General features: G+C 44.8%; 2 protein-coding genes across 6 annotated transcripts in view; one reads left to right on the forward strand and one right to left on the reverse strand.

The window, feature by feature from the left end:
* The first annotated feature begins 6,292 nt into the window (after nt 1-6,292).
* Nucleotides 6,293-17,240, forward strand: part of TTYH3 (tweety family member 3) — a 112,823-nt gene continuing 101,875 nt past the window's right edge. Inside the window, exon 1 of one of the 5 annotated variants that reach the window (XM_050966321.1) lies at nt 6,293-6,578. In XM_050966321.1, coding sequence (XP_050822278.1) covers nt 6,456-6,578 — 123 coding nt within the window. In that variant the 5' untranslated portion in view covers nt 6,293-6,455. The remainder of the gene's footprint in view (nt 6,579-17,240) is intronic. The other 4 variants (XM_050966320.1, XR_007776119.1, XM_050966322.1 and 1 more) reach the window with 4 other exon arrangements.
* LOC127057555 (uncharacterized) lies at nt 11,176-13,340 on the reverse strand. The gene is made up of 2 exons (XM_050966365.1): nt 12,913-13,340; nt 11,176-11,913 (listed from the first exon to the last, which is right to left on the reverse strand). The coding sequence occupies exons 1-2, from the start codon at nt 13,316-13,318 to the stop codon at nt 11,420-11,422; spliced, it is 900 nt and encodes a 299-aa protein (XP_050822322.1). The 5' UTR covers nt 13,319-13,340; the 3' UTR covers nt 11,176-11,419.

Here is a 17,240-nt window from a genome sequence, read left to right on the forward strand (position 1 = left end):
TAAATCTCTCAAGGACCATTTTTTCAGCAGGATTGCCATCTAACAAGATGACATTTGAAGTTGGCTCCAACTGATTGCAGAACTTTTTTTACATAAAGTGAATTACTTTCGTCTTCTATTCCTGTTGTGGCTATTGTGGTTATTCTATTCATTTGTTTTGGTGATAGTGGGAGAAATACCCTTTAAAAGAAAAATTAGGGCGGGGAAGAGGCCACTAAAATCTAATCAATGGGGTCCGACAGCCATTGGTTTTCATATAATCAAGAATTACCTAAATAGGCTCACGAAAGAGATAAAAAAAAATCTGAGATCAGAGTCCCTTCTGCCTTCAATCACAGGAAATACCATAACTTCTCTATAATAGAAAATATGCCTAGTATTGAATACTGTACTTGATCTCTACTTCCTAGATCAATGGTTCTCAACCAGGGGTACACATACTCCTGGGGGGTACACAGAGGTCTTCCAGAGGGTACATCAACTCATTTAGATACTTGCCTACTTTACAACAGGCTACATAAAAAGTACTAGCGAAGTTAGTACAAATTAAAATGTCATATTACAGACCATGCTCTATAAACTATACACTGAAATGTAAGTACAATATTTATATTCCAATTGATGTATTTTATAATTATATGGTAAAAATGAGGAAGTCAGCCATTTTTCAGTAATAGCATGCTGTTACTTTTTTGTATTTTTATGCCTGATTTTGTAAGCAAGTTGTTTTTAGGTGAAGTGAAACTTGGGGGTACGCAAGACAAATCTGACTTCTGAAAGGGGTAATCTGGAATGGTTGAGAGCAGCTGTCCTAGATTAAAGAGTGCATCTTTTTCTCTGCTTTGTATTTTCCCTTACACCTGTTATTGATTTTGTGAGGCAGCTTCAAAGCATTGATACCTCTTTGTTCCCTTGAACCCAGCCCTCATTCCAATGTCTTTATGCCCAGTTCTCTCTTGTAGCATACAACTGCAGGTGAGGCATGTTTACTACCATTCTTCAGCCTGCAGGAGCTCCAGCTTGTATACCACTTTGATCCTCATGATGATACTGTTGTTATTCTGTCATTTATACTCTTACTTAATGGTATTCAGCTTGTTGTAATTCAAACAGACTGAAACACTTTGGAATGATTTACAGCAGTGCTGTCAAACTAGGTCTCAATGTTGTTTTGATGGCTCTATGTTCAATTTTTTGCTGACTGAGAGCTCGGTGGATGCAGAAGAGATTTTTTTTCTGTCCATGGGCAGGAACATCTGTAGAACGGATTCCAGCCAAGAGCATTTCAGCTTACAATTATGAGACATAAATACCTTGCCACTGGTTACCTGCATAAGGATATTTCCAGCTTTCACAATGAGCTCTGTCAGCTCCTTGTCCTAGGATTGTCAATTGCAGCTTGTTGAACTAAAGGTGAAAAATCTTAGAATGTGTGAATCCAAAATAATGTCTGCCTCCTCCTTGATGGCACTCAAAACAAAACAAAATTAAGCAAAACACTTTGACCAGAATCCTGCAGTCCTTGTGCAGGAAAATGAGAGTTTTTCTTACAAAAGGGCCGAAGGGTCTGGGCTTTTATAGTTCATGGTTACTCCTTTTTAGCAATGCTACTGTATGTCTAGCCCTGAATCCTCTGTGTTTTAAAATCTACTTACCGTTGTTTATAAGGATTCCTGTAAACTGTTTTGGTCTGTGCAGAAAGCCCCTCCTCAGTAAAAAAGACATTAAAATCAACTATATATTTCAAAACTTTACAGAAACTAACATTTTATCCTAGTTTTTCAAAGAGCCCATTTTAGTCTTTTGCTTTCCATATCTATATAAGCTATACTGGTGCAGACACTGTAAAATCCTAAATTGCTTTTGGATAATATGGTAAAATCTCTCCCTGAAAATAAAGGTGTTCATGATCCATACTCATCTCCTAGTGTTTAGAGGATAAAGTTGTAGGTTTTATACTCATTTTCAAATAGAGAAACTAAGCTATTTACAGATTTTGTAGCTTGATTTATGTCATAATGCTTCCTAATTCTAAAACTATTTAAATAGACCAGTGGTTCTCAAACTGTGGTCTGTGGAATGCTTATTGGTGGCTCATGAAAAACTGGCTGGTCACATGGTGCTGGCTGTTTTTATTTTTTCCAGCTGCTAAATTGCAATAAGTTATACTTAAAACATGTTACGTTCACTCTTTCATGTAATCAATTCATGTGTGTTGCCACAAGGATGTTCTACAGTCACAGCTGAGAATGCGTGGTTCACGTGATTACCAGTGGGAGGCAGGTGGCCCATGAAATGATCTCGGTATTAAAATTTGGTCTGTACTGTAGAGAAGTTTGAGGGCTCCTGCAATAATAGACCACGTGCCTCTCTACAGTAAGAATTCACTTACATATGGGAACATTCCTTTATAATGAAAAACAACAAACTTTTTTTACAAGTTTTAATCTCCATAGAAAACAATACAATCTTTGTAATGAGGCTGGTGAAATTGTGATTTCCACTGTTCCTGCTTGAGGGCACTGGCTGCTTGTTATTTCTCATCCCTATTTACTGCAAGGTCCTGAAGCTAGTCAGATAATTTACTTAATTTTCAGTACATTTCCCAAGAGGATACACTCCACTTCTTACTTTTTGAATCTAAAAATAGTGTTATTTAATCTTTGTTTGTTAGAGAATGTGAAAGGACCCTCCAGCTTAATCAGGTTGCAGACCTTAAGTAAGTCACAATGTATGAATGGCTCTGTTAAGAGCACAACACATGATCTGTTGTGCTATGCATAATAGAGTCAATTCATACTGAAATATTTAGGGGTTTATTTAATTCAAGGGTCTGATTTATGTACTGATTGTCTGCCAGATCAAATTAAGGACCCAGTCCAAAGCTCATGTAATTTGTGTCTTTTAATTAACTTCAGTGGGCTTTGGATCAGGACCTAAAGAATGCCAGAAATTTGTTTGGATTCATAGATTCCGAAGCTAGAAGGGATCATTGTGATTATCTGGTCTAACTTGTAAAAAACGGGCCATAGAACTTCTTCACAATAATTCCTTTTGATCTCGAGCATGTCATGTGCACGCTTCTAGTGTCATCTCAAGACCTAAGGTAGAGTGTGAAATTGCTGTGTCCTGTGTTGTGAAAACTCTGCTGTAAGAATCTTAAAAGTGCCTAGTAGGACAGCTATCAAGGGGATGGGAAATTGGTTTGGGCATCCAATGATAACAATTGTGAGTTTGAACTTCCCCAGGTGACTGGATAAAGTGACCCTGCTTGGTTCTGTGTCAGAGGGGAAAAGATGTGACAAAGTGGGAATCCTCTATAATATTTGTATGAATTCTATTCATGGCAGTGACTTGCTTGACTAGAGCTTATTTTCCAGTGGTGCTAAAAAGTTTAAAAGCTGCTCTTGGGGCAGAGCAGAAGACATGAGGTGTTTGTGTCACATAACTGACTGGGGAAGTATGAATGGGTTGTTAAAGGACTGACTGAAACCCACCCATATGAATGGAAGATCTGGAAAAACAATGGGAACCTGAATGACTGAATATGCTGTAGAAATTATTTTGAGGAAGTTTTATCGCCTGTGTTTCACAGCAAGTTAGATGAGATTAGCAAAACGACTCATGTTGGCCTTGGAATCTATGACTATTTAAAAAAAAAAAACCTCCTGAATGGGTTTGGAGGATAGAAAAGTGGGTATGAATTTCAACAGTTAAGATGTTTACATGTTTTCAGGAGAGAACTTAAGATATCTAGCAGATTCAAGTCCTTGCTCTGGGCAAGTCTTTCTGTGTCTCTATTCCCCATCTGGAAAAAGGGTCTGACGGTACTTCTTTACCTTACAGGGGTGTTGTGAGGAGAAAGACATTAAAGATTGTGAGGTGCTCAGATACTACAGGGATGAGGGCCATATAAATACCTCTAATAAACAAGTAGGATGGGGACTTAATACTTTTATACACTTACCAATTCTAAATACTTGGGGTGTAATCCTGACCCTCCATAAAAGTCAATATTAAAACACCCTCTGACTTTTATGGGGGTCAGGATTACCCCCTTGGAGTTCTTGTCTTCATTGTTCCATATCTCTGCATTTCTGTACACCACACCAGGTATGCTAGTAACTCCTTGTTCAATTTGGAATAAACAAAACTCTTGACTTTATTTATTCGTCCGTTTGACATACTATACCCGATGCTCACTAAAAACTCTATATTAAATTTGAAAAAGTATAAATACTGACCATATTTGCCAAAGTGGATCAGAGTATTACTCCATCAAACTCACTGTTCTGCTTCTATCATTAACTAAGACTCAATGTTTTGGTGCTTCAGCTAGATAATGTGCCTACATGAATGTGGAATGCTGTACAACATTTGTGTTTAAGGAAAAAGGACATTCTGTACTGATCCTTGCAAGCAATTAATGTGAGATTGGGTTAACCTTTAATGAGCTTAGGTGGCTTGTTCTTAAAGATCAGAATTATCCAATCCTCTTTACTTTTGAATTTCTCACATATGCTCCGAGTTCTCTTTCCTCAGGCACTCCTACAAATTTAGAACCCCTCAGCACGCACAAGTTTAGATTATTTTGCCCAATATTAATTACATTACAGTTATGAAAGTTTAAAATCATCTTTCATAGTGCTGCCCGATTCCCTAATGTACTTAGATCCAGCTGAAGTTACTTATGATTCTCCTTAGTTTTTCCTAAACGGAATAGTTCTGTATTGTCAGTAATCTTCATCAACAGTTTATCCACTTTCCCCTTCAAACCATTAATAAATATATTGAACAACACTGATTCAGATACTGGGCAGGAATCCAATCCCTGAGCTATCCCACTACTAGCTTCTGTCTTCTGAGGACCATCTAATTATTCTAATACTGTTTTCTTGTTGACTAGTGAAATGGAGAAAGACAAAGGATCTGTAATTTCATACCTGGGGCAAAGAACTTGACATACAAATAGTCTGTTTAGAGAATCTGGCAGAGTTTAGCCCTAATTTTGACTTATATTCAAGTTGATTATTTGGGGAAGAAACCTATCAATTCCAGCACTGCAGGTGAGAAATCAACACAACCATTTTAGATTGTATTTTTGTTTCTTGCCCAAGAAGGGTGAGAGGACAGAGCACTTTGGTGTTGCTTCTTCTGGTAGAACATGACCAGCACACAGTCAGTTTAATTCTAGCTCCTGTCAAGTTTTAAGAACAACTCTCCTAGCACAGAGAATGAAACTGACTAAGTGTCATTTAGTTTCCCTCAGTGCAGAAAGCTCAGCTCCAGATGGAAGTAAAATGAGGTGGATTTAGGCATCAGCTGCACTGTGCAGGTTTGATTTGGGGGGCAGGAGAGGAGAGATTGGGAGTAGGAGGAAAGATGTGGGAAGAGATGCAGAGGATGACTTCTCTACATTTAGCTATCACTGTTAAATAACCTGCTAGCCAAAAGATGTATTTGTAACTCTGAGTTAACTTTCAATTTTGTTGTTTTCTCTGTCATGTTCTAGGATTGTTGCACACATTCGGGAAATTGTACTGTCCCCTCCCCCATCCTTCCTCTTTTAGACTTGTCTGTAGTACAGAAGGTTATTGTGCACAAATATAATTGTGAAGAACCAAATTAGTTGATATCATGCTCACCAGGGGTTTAACTGTAACTGGATGGTTTTATTATTCCAATATTTACCTAGAAGTAATGACTAAAGATGTCAACCAGATTGAGTCCCATTGTGTGGTGGCAGTGCAGTGGTTTGGGTTGCCACATGCTGGTGCAGCGGAGTGGCCTGGTGGCACGTGGTGGTGCAGTGGTGTGGCATGATCATGCACTGGCATGGTGGTGATGGAGTGGCATGATGTGCAGCTAGGGTGACCAGACAGCAAATGTGAAAAATCGGGACAAGGGCAGGGGCGTAATAGGAGCCTATATAAGAAAAAGACCCAAAAATCGGGACTGCCCCTATAAAATCGGGACATCTGGTCACCCTAGGTGCAGCAGTGATGGTGCAACGCCCCGTCGCTGACACAGGCCGGGGCCGAAGACCCCCGCCCGGGCCTGAGACCCCGCACACTCGTCTCAGGGAGGGCGCCCGGGGGCGTGGCCGGCGGCGGGCGGCACCAATGAGAAGCGGGAGGGCGGGGCCAGCCGGGGAGGCGGGGGAGTCTCCGCGAACAAAGAGCGAGCGAGCGAGCGGCCGGGCTGGCAGCGCGGAGCGCGCGCGGGAGGGAGCCGCTCACCTGGGCCGAGCCGGCACCGCCATGCGGGGGAGGGCGCCGCCCGGGAGCAGCGGGGGCCCGGCCGCCTGATTCGGGGGAGCCAGCGCGAGAGAGCCGAGCCGAGCCGGCGGCGCTTCCTTCCTCCCCCCCATGGCAGCGACAGGCGGCTGCGGGTGAGGCGGGGGCCGCGGCTCGGGTCTCGGAGGGGGCCGTCGGCAGGGCCGGGCCGGGCCGGGCATGGCGGGGGTCAGCTACTCGCCGCCCTGGTGGGTGAGTCTCCTGCACCGCCTGCCGCACTTCAGCCTGCGCTGGGAGGCCGCCAGCGCCGACTTCCGCCCGGAGGACGCCGAGTACCAGCAGGTGAGGGGCCGGCTGTGGGGGGAGGGTCTCGTCAGTTTCTCCTCAGACAGCCCCCGGCTGGGCGTGTGCTGCCCCTTGCCCACCCATGGGGCAGATCCACGGGGGGGCAGTGTCTGACCTGCCCCCTCCCATGGGGCAGATCCGCCCTGGGGCCGGTGGGGGAGGGGAGGGTATCCTGCGGGGGGCCCCACCGGGGCGGATCCGCCCAGGGGCAGGTGGGGAGGGTATCCTGCCCTCCCCCGAGGTAGATCAGCCGTGGGGCAGCTTGTCTTCTCTGCCTGTAGTCTATAATACATCTCTTCTGTTGTCCCGTCCCCCCGCCCCCCGGAGAGAGGCAGGAAATTATTTAGCCTCTGGAACAATGAGCACAGACCCTGAGTTCCTTTGAGAGCAGCTGAAGCTCTTCCTCCTCTCGGGGAGGGTAAAACACCAGCCCCCTGGGCCCAGATGCCAAACGGCAATGGGGAGATGGCTCCTCGGGGCTGGACGGGTAATGCTGCCGCAGGCTGAGCTGCCCAGGTGAGGCACAAGCGCTGCCTTCTATCCTGTGGCTGAATAAGTCCTTGGTTGCGTAACAGCTGTGGGGCCACTTTGTACAAAATATCCCATCCTACATAGGATTGGAGCGGTGGTTCAGATAGCTCAGCACCATGCCTTTGTTGGGACTCAGTGATATGTTCAGTGTCTCTTTCTGAAGCCTAAAATGCTTGGTAGACAACAGATGGCTTAGTGGCTACATAGGACCAAGTGTGTGAGGAGACACTGGCAGGATACTTGTGTCCTTTGCGTTGCTTACCCTGTACTTGAGTGACTTGCTGTCTAATTGGAATGATGGTGGAGTGGATCTGTATATTCTAACATCTGTGTTCTCTGCTGCCATCTTAGATTGGAGCTGCAGTGATTCTACTGCCTCATTGGGCCACACTCTTTGGCTTTGAAAACACCATTTTGCTTCACTGAATATACTTAGTTCTGTAGGGCACCACAATACCATAATGCAGGAATGGGAAGGCATCTAAGCGGTGCTTACCTACTGTAAAGAGATGCTACAGGAATATTTTAGTTAGCAGTATTTTTATTTTTAAGTAGCTTCAGATTGCAGGATTGATTATAGCAAAGACTATTCTTGAGGGGCTTTTTTTTTTTTTTTGTGGGAGGGGGAAGTTGGCTGCAAAATTGTCTTCTGATCTTCAACCTTGGTCTTTCTCTTCTTAACTCATCTGAATTTCCTTGGTTGGAGGAGAAATCAAGATGTGCAAGGTTTGTTTGTTTGTTTTTTAAAAAACAAAACAAAAAAGCCTCTAGGTATTTCCAGTGATTTTAGCTCACTTCTTTGGTTGCCTCCTGTAGTGAAACAAAAAAGAGTGTGAGGTATTGAAGTGGAGAAACACAAGTGTAGGTTGGGGAAACTGTTCTTGGATTGTTACATATTCAGTGACTGACTTGTGTGTTTCTTTCATATCTGATATCTTGTTTGTTTTTAATAGTTTAAAATAGAAGCACTATTTCCAAGTACTGTATCCTCTGTGTATGTATTATAAAATACTCTCTCACAGTAGTTCTGTTGAGACTTAGTGTTACAGTGAAGTCTCTTGGGGCTGGTAAACCTCCTGTTGTTCCTGCCTCACACAGATGCAAGAAGTGCATGTGCTAGTTAAGGACTTGTTTTTGCCATTGCTATCTGGCTATTTTAACTCTTCTCAAACCAGAAGTCGAGGGTGTAAGTTGTGTGTGTTTTTGAATGTCAACCCTGCCTACTTCAGTGCTGTTTATGTATAGCACATAACCTCTGCTGCTCCATCAACAAATGTAAAGATAGTAGCAGTGTTCCATCCTGTTGCTGACTCTGTAATAAAGATGCTCTGATTCTGTAAATGGAAAGACATGTCAATGATTTGTGTGCATGTGTGCAAAGCATAATATAATACAGTAAAACTAGAAAATTTAACCTGATGGTCAAAGTAATATTGCAATCACTCCCTTCCTCTATAAATTGGTTTAAAGGCCTCCTGGCTTGAATGCTTGTTTTGTCAGTATTTTGAGTATGAATTCGAATATCCTTTTGCTCCATTTACAGTTCACGCTGACTTATCTCCCCTCCGTCCCCCGGCTAAGTACAACACAAGTAACTTAACATGCTTCATTCTTCATGCACTTAAAATATAAGCACTTCTGTTTAAACTGGTTCTTGGAATTTGCAATTTTTTTTCTCTGAGCATGTGGTGATGGTGTTTTCCCCTGCCCCCTGGTTTTCAGTACCTAGGAAAAACTACCTATATTAAATGTAAGCATGCAGTGTGGCAGCTTGTAGCTAACTGGAACTGACAGTAATGTTGGAGACTTCATAGGTGCACTCTGTCCTTTTGCTCTCCTATCTTCAGTAAAAAAGGACAGGAGAATATACTTTTGTCCATTTCCTGAGAATTGTTAAGTCACTAGATAGTTAGATGCTTGTCATGAGCTGATATCCACACATTTACCAGCAGGGCTTCTGAGTAAATCAGAATTGGAATGGAAATATTTTCTAAGCCCACGTCCACACTACAGGGTAAAATCGATTTTATAAAGCAGGCTTTATAAAATCGATTTTGCGCGTCCACACTAGGGCTACTTACATCGATGTTGAGCGTCCATGTTCCCTGGCGTCCATCTTTTCCCTGAGCGTTGCACTCTGGGTACCTATCCCACAGTTCCTGCACGGGTCCCTGCCCTTTGGAATTATGGGTTACTAGCCCAGTGCATGATGGGATCAAAGTCCCCGTCCTGGGTGGTTCTGGGTACAGCCCCCCCCCCCCTTCCTGTAAACGGCACACAGTCAGTTCGCGCTGTTTTTACTGGCTGCAGTGAGGGAAACGCCATTTTGCAGCAAGCATGGATCCAGGTCTGCTCTTGTCCTTGATCGCGAATGCTGTAAATAATTCACGCATTCTCGTTCTATCACTGCTGACCCATGATGCAGAAATGCAAGAGAGAATGCTTGAATGCGGGGACGACAGCGATGACGAACTGGAGAACGAGTTTTCTGACTCCCCGGGCCCCTGCACGTTGGAGCTCCTGACGGTTATGGGTGAGGTTCTACCCGTTCCGCGCCGCTTTTGGGCACGGGAAACAAGCACTGACTGGTGGGACCGCATAGTCCTGCAGGTGTGGGACGATTCGCAGTGGCTGCGGAACTTTCGCATGCGTAAGAGCACTTTCTTTGAACTTTGTGACTCGCTTTCTCCTGTCCTGAAGCGGCATAATACCAGGATGAGACCAGCCCTCACAGTGGAAAAGCGAGTGGCAATAGCCATATGGAAGCTTGCAACGCCAGACAGCTACCGGTCAGTCGGGAATCAATTTGGAGTGGGCAAATCTACTGTGGGGGCTGCTGTGCTGGAAGTATCCAAAGCAATCATTAAGCTGCTGCTTCGAAAGGTTGTGACTCTGGGAAACGTGCAGGCCATTGTGGATGGCTTTGCTGCAATGGGATTCCCTAACTGTGGGGGGGCCATAGATGGAACCCACATACCTATTTTGGCACCGGAACACCAGGGTGCCCAGTACATTAACCGCAAGGGGTACTTTTCGATGGTTCTGCAAGCCCTGGTGGATCACAAGGGACGTTTCACCAACATCCACGTGGGATGGCCAGGAAGGGTTCACGACGCACGTGTCTTCAGGAGCACTACACTGTTTAAACGGCTGCAGCAAGGGACCTACTTCCCTGATCAGAGAATAACAGTTGGAGATGTCCAAATGCCTATAGTTATCCTTGGGGACCCAGCCTACCCCTTGATGCCCTGGCTAATGAAGCCATACACAGGCAGCCTTGACAGTGCTCAGGAGTTGTTTAATTACAGGCTGAGCAAGTGCAGAATGGTGGTAGAATGTGCATTTGGCAGGCTTAAGGCGAGATGGCGAACGCTTCTTACTCGCTCAGATCTTAGCCAAACCAATATCCCCTTTGTCATTGCTGCTTGCTGTGTGCTCCACAATCTCTGTGAGAGCAAGGGGGAGGCCTTTATAGCGGGGTGGGAGACTGAGGTAAACCACCTGGCCGCTGATTATGCGCAGCCGGACACCAGGGCAATTAGAAGATCTCACCAGGATGCTGTGCGCATCAGAGAAGCACTGAAAAGTAGCTTCCTCATGGGCCAGGGTACAGTTTGAATGCTGATTTTCCTTTCAATTGATTGCTGCCCTCCCCGTCTATGCAGTGTTGCTGCTGCAAGATACTTTGCCTGCAGCATTCCTCAATTGCTTGCTTAGGTTACTTGCGAGAGCTGTCCATTGGAAAACATATAATTCTGTATTTCCCAATTATTACCTACCTCCACCATTAGCTGCTTCCGTCTGCTGCTAGGCACAGTACCTGCAACCTTCCTTAACTGCTTTTTTATTGAAAATAAAGTTACTACTATTTGTTACAAGAATTGTGTTCTTTATTTAAAATCAGACCCTTTCATCAATCAAGCATCATGCTTGTTGTTACAATACTGTGCATGAAATTTCATAACTCAGCGTTCTATGGGGGACGGAGCGAGGGAGGTTTGGAGGAAGGGGGAGGGAGGTTTGAAAGAAGAAAGTGCATCAGAGAAGACAGAAAAAGAATTCTCATGGACCAGGTTACGGTATGGCTGCTTTCTTTGTTTTCCCTTTATTACCCATATCCCCAATTGTCAAATCCTGATGCTGATAACTAGCTTCCGTGCAGCTTTCCAAAGCTGCTTGCTTTAGTTCATTACCAAACTACAGTCACACTGCCTTAATAGCATGACCTGAGAGTAAGAATAGGCAAAGGTGCCGTGGGAGAAGTTTGGATCATTAGAGGAGGGAAAAAACAGGACACAAAGGGCTTTTCAATCTAATGAAAGCCTTCTGGTTGGAGTGTCCGCAGCAGTGGAGGGGGCTGGTGCAGAGAGCCTTCCCCCACGCGTTCTTACACGCCTGGTTCTGGAAGGTGTGGGACAGGGTGAGTACTGAGGGAGGTTATACACGGGCTGTAGGGGCATTCTGAAACCACGGAGCTCTTGCAGCATATCGCGGAGGATGTCAGTCTGATCACGAAGAAGATCCAGAGTTGCTGCTCGCCAGCGCTGATCTTCCTGCCACCTGACATCATTTTTGGCGTCCCTCCTGTCTTCGCGTTGGTCCCTCCTGTCTTTGCGTTGACTGGCAGCCTCCCTGTACTTTGCGACCAATTGTTTCCAGTCTCCCTGCTGAGCTCTCTCTGTACGGGTTACTGCCATAATTTCGGTGAACATGTCCTCACGCGTCCTCCTTTTCCTCAGTCTTCTTATGATACCCCCCCCACGTAGATGAGAAGCGAGAGGGAGGCTGGAGAAATGTGCAGCTGTGTGTGGGGGGGGTGGGGTTTGGAAAGAGTGATAAAAGAATCATAAGAGACACATTTCACACAACCATGCATACAGTCTTTCTCCTCACTGACCTGTGCCTGTTACCGAACCTGGAACATTTTACTTTACCACAAGGTCACCTTAGGATTCATTTAATACTTATTGCTTGTGGCTGAGGACAGAGAGTTCTGCTTAGACGCAGGTCAGGGGAGCACACAGACCGTGTCCGGAGAAAATGTTAAGTTAATAATGGCTAGTAATCCCTGTAGTAGATTGTCCTGGTAATCAAGCAGGTCTCCTTGCCTGCGGTTTGCTGGGTGGTTAGGGGAAGGCGAGAGCAAACCGCGGCAAAGCTACTCTCCTTCCCTGCTTTGCTCTCGCGGTCCCCGAACAAGCAGGTCTCCTTGCCTGCGGTTTGCTGGGTGGTTAGGGGAACGCGAGAGCAAACCGCGGCAAAGCTACTCTCCTTCCCTGCTTTGCTGTCGCGGTCCCCGAACAAGCAGGTCTCCTTGCCTGCGGTTTGCTGGGTGGTTAGGGGAACGCGAGAGCAAACAGCGGCAAAGCTACTCTCCTTCCCTGCTTTGCTCTCGCGGTCCCCGAACAAGCAGGTCTCCTTGCCTGCGGTTTGCTGGGTGGTTAGGGGAAGGCGAGAGCAAACCGCGGCAAAGCTACTCTCCTTCCCTGCTTTGCTCTCGCGGTCCCCGAACAAGAAGGTCTCCTTGCCTGCGGTTTGCTGGGTGGTTAGGGGAACGCGAGAGCAAACCGCGGCAAAGCTACTCTCCTTCCCTGCTTTGCTCTCGCGTTCCCCCAACAAGCAGGATGAATCCGCCCTGTTACAATGGAGACTTTTCTAAAAACCACCTCATGGGTCACTGTTTTAGGAAAGGTTTTTAATCTACTTGGTCAGTGACTCTAAGTACAGGTAGTGATTTGAAGCACCCATTAAAAAAGGCTTACAGTAAACCGAAGCTTTTAGTAAAAAAAATTACACTCACCAGAGGACGGTCCCTCAGCTTCATTTTCTGGAGTACTGCCTTGAGATGGCTGGCAGGGAACCTCAGTAAGGGTGAGGAAAAGATCCTGGCTGTTTGGGGGGATAAAATGCTCTGTGCTCTCTGCTGGAGCCTCCTCCTCTTGGTCCTCATCATACTGATCATCGCCATCAAATAAATCTTCCGTAGTTGCAGGAATCACAACGCCCACCTCTGAATCAACAGACAAGGGGGGGTTCGTCGTTGCGCTGTTCCCCAATATTGCGTTAAGCTCGTCGTAGAACCGGCATGTTTTGGGGGCAGAGCCTGACCTGCCCTTTGCTGCTTTGGTCTTCTGATACGCCTGTCTGAGCTCTTTCACTTTCACTCGGCACTGTAACGAGTCCCTGGTATGTCCCCTCTCCCGCATGGCATTAGAAATTTTTTCAAAGGTTTTCTCATTTCGTCTGCTCGAGCGCAGTTCTGAAAGCACTGACTCTTCTCCCCATACAGCTATCAGATCGAGTAACTCCTGTGTGCTCCATGCTGGAGCTCTTTTCCTATTTTCAGGAGACTGCATTCTTCTCTCTGCTGCTGAGAGCTCCACGCTGTGCAAGCAGGAAATGGAATTTCAAACTTCCCGGGGCTTTTCCTGTTTACCTGGCCAGCAGAAGAGTACCTTTACCTGTGTAGAGCGGCCACTAGAGCACTGTGGGATACGTCCCGGAGGCCATTAACTTCGATGGCCGTCCACACTATCATAAAATCGATTTTAAAAAATCGATTTTGGGGTTACTCCTCTCGTTTTGATGGAGTTCCAAAATCGATTTTAGGGACCCTTAAAATCGATTTTATGCACTCTGTAGTGTGGACGGTTACAGCTTTAAATCGATTTAGAGCTCTTAAAATCGATTTAAAGCTCTAGTCTGGACCTGCCCTTAAGGAAACTGCATCCTGTTCCTTCATCAGCCCTGGGGGTGGGGGAAAAGAACTTTCTTAGTTGAAGAAAAGAGGATATTTGCAGTTTCCCTTACAATAGACTAATAAAGATGGATACAGGAGAACAGTTTCAAGATCACCCTGTTTCATCCAAATAGGAATACAGGAAATGCATGGGCTTTAATGGCCACTGTAACATAGCACAGAATGGTGGCATATCAAACTTAGTATCTTAGTATTGATGTAGCCTGTGTTTTGTAAGTGTAGTGTGGCTGCTTTTTTTTTTTTTTTTTTTTTTCCAGGTGGATTGGCAAGATCAAATAGGTCTTTCCATCTGCTATGATTCTGTAATGAGTAAGCTTCCATTGTGCTAAATGGCTTCTATTTGATGTCTGCTGAAACCTGTGTAATGCTCATGATGGTTTTAAGTTGAATCCAGTTTGCTTGTCTTTGAAGTCTGAATCCTTCCTGTGTCTACTGGGACTCTTGTGTATGCACGTGTGGAGCTTGTAATTGGTGGCTCTGTTCTGCATGCAGTGAGACAGTGCTGTCCTGTCTCTGAGGGGAGGGAATACTCTGTTTGCCTGGAGATACTACAACACAATGGTGACAGCTAACTGGGACTACATCCTTTTTTGTTTGTGAGAACATGAGGTATTCTTATGGCAACAGTGTGCCATAGTCTGTCTGACACAGAGGGTGTGTGTGTGGGGAGTGTGTGTGTGTGTATGTATGGATATACCCTCTGGCTGTTGAAGGACTCTAAACAATCTGTGGTGCTGGCTTTTCATGCCCTCCCACCTTCTTTCACTATATGTTCAACTGATAGGTTAGAACAGGCTGTGCGGGAAGAGTAGAATGAGCCCTCCAGGGTGAGTTAGGTTGGTTATTCTTGAAGAGCTTCTCATTTTCTCTACTGGTGTTACTACCTAAAGTCCATAGTGGCCCTTTAAATGCTTCACATCAGTTGCAGCAAATTGTACATTCCTCCATGTAAAGAGTTGGATATGTAACTAGGGGAGACAAGGAAAGGAGACAGTAGTGATGCAACTGCTAACTAGATTAGGATGAGGGAAGAGGTATTTCTGTTTCTGGGAGGGAATCTGCTTTCATGTTTCTAGTTTCCATGTGTTGCTTTGAGGGTTGCATGTACTGAAATCATTCTCTAGAGCAGTGGTTCTCGCAACAAATTTTTGGATGGCCCCAGAGTGTGGCCACTAATTCTTGCTGGTGGCCACTCTGACAACTTTTCCTAAAATACTTAAACTTTATGAAAAACAAATCAATATGCACATGTCCAAATCATTGTAATTGATGTAAGGTTTTTTCAGACTCAAGTAAAAAAAAAAAAGAGAGTACAGTTGTCTATTCGTTATTGGACCTAAACAGAATAGAAACAAAGTGCTTTGAATGTTTTGGTAGGGAGTGTGGGGGGGAGGATTGGTGATTTTGGGTTTTTTTTAAGACTTGCTAGCTAGTAAGTCTGTGAAAAGTGAGATTTTTGTATAATTTTTAATATCGCGTTTCACAGCAGATTTACTCAAGCTGAGGGACAAACTAAGCTCTGGATGAGGAGGTGGGTAGGGGGCCAAGAGATAGGGGGATAGATGGGGGGGAGGTAAGCCCAAAGTGAGAGCCTGTGGCCCTGGTGCACAGGTGGAGACTAGAGGATGTAGGGAGGTGTGGAGAGGTGAGCCTGGAGCCCTGCGGCTGGGGAATGGAGCTGCCTGCTGCTGCATGGCGAGAGCCTGAAGCCCAAGCCCCACCGTCCCCAGGAAGGTGCGGAACTCACGCTGACTGCCTGCTCGTACAGTTCATGGCTCCAGAAGGGGACAGAGACCAGCCCCTGCTGGCAGCCCTTGGGGAAGGTTACTCCCTGTCTCCGTCTCTCCCCTCCTCCCCCCCCCCCCCCAATCACCCAGGAGGCTGTGGCAGCAAGAAAAGCCTATGGTGGCCGCATTTGAGAAAACGCTGCCCTAGGGTATCTTATCAGATAGACCACTTTACCCCCTCCCCCTTGTATGGATCAGTGAGGTATAACCATTATATCCTGAGTTATAAGCAGTTGTTTCAGCCGTATCCTCCTCCTGAGTCATACTGCAGTGTTCCTTTAAAGCTTATTTTGCAGCAAGTCATAAGGTGGGAAATGGAACCGAGCCTGTGTTGCTTTTGACAGTGCAGTACTATCTCCAGTTCCTATGCTTTTTACTGTCTTAATGAATTTCCAGGAGATGATCATACCAATGCTATCAAATTACCTTTAGATCCAGTCCACCACATCGGTAAGGTTTCTCTGCAGCTTGTGCTATTGTCCCTGACTAAAGCAATGTAGGAATGGAAAAGCTCTTCATTATTTGCCCAGGTGGCTTGAGTGTTCTCCCACTCAATTTATGATGCTGAGAGTAGAGTTAGCCAGAAGCCTCTTTCAGGAATATCTTGCCTGCTGGAAAGATGAGCTGAAATCCTTAAGAGGCTTCTTAGCACAGCAGAGCTATTGCTAATGGGATGTCCTAGGATTGACTGCTGCTTGGTACTAATACCATCAAAAGGGAAGTTTTCAATAGTAGCTGTTAACGTATTTTACTATAACTGTTCTTAACTCTTGTAAGCACTCGGATGTGTGGTGTTTTATAAATTAGACTTGGAAGGATTAGATTTTGATTGGTAATGTTGGCAAACATGGATTTCACCGCGCGCGCACACACAAACTGACACATTTCTATTGATTGAAATTTAGAAGTAGGCAAAATAAGAAAAACGCTGCTTGAGAACTAATTAGAATTTGATTTAAGGATATTTACTTTCTATATTTTTGATGTGAGATGTTGACAAGTTGTATAAAGTTATAAAGCTTTAACTCTTTGAATCTCAATGTCTACTAGTGTTAAATGTCTGACTGCTCTCTAATTTCCCACAACTTTGAACATTTAAGTTGATAAATGCTTAAAAAATAAATACCTATATTTGTCAATTAAAAAATTCTGCTAAGCCTATTTTTGAACAGATAAGAACTATTAAAGCTTACCCACAGTTTTACTTTTGTGCCTTAGTCATTATCTCAATTTAGCTCTTGCAGAAAGCTGATAAAACATCTCTGAATCACTGCAAAATGCCAAAGTCCACTGGAGTCTGTTTCACTTGTGACTAGATTATCTTGCACCTCTAGAGCATTTTGTTCTAAAAGCATCTAACTACAGCATCATAGGCTTTGTCTAAACTATGTTTTTTCTTTTAAATTCCACCATTACTACCACCTGTGTGGCACCCTGGAAAGGAGCTAGAATAGACTGCAATTGTGGGGAGGCCTAGAATAGACAGTACAGGCAGCCTCTGGCATTTGAGTAGTCATGTCACCTACACCTGCTCTGAACAAGGTTAGATGACATGGTGATTAACCCAGTTACCAATGGCTT

Source organism: Gopherus flavomarginatus, chromosome 9 (assembly GCF_025201925.1).
Source record: "Gopherus flavomarginatus isolate rGopFla2 chromosome 9, rGopFla2.mat.asm, whole genome shotgun sequence".
Classification (NCBI taxonomy): domain Eukaryota; kingdom Metazoa; phylum Chordata; order Testudines; family Testudinidae; genus Gopherus; species Gopherus flavomarginatus.

Excerpts from the sequence above, each read along its gene's own strand:
- LOC127057555 (XM_050966365.1), bottom strand. The coding sequence starts at position 13,318 with ATGCGGGAGAGGGGACATACCAGGGACTCGTTACAGTGCCGAGTGAAA. Across the intron at positions 11,914-12,912 it reads AGCTGAGGGACCGTCCTCTG|CTGCACATTTCTCCAGCCTC; the intron begins GTGAGTGTAATT and ends CCCCACACACAG.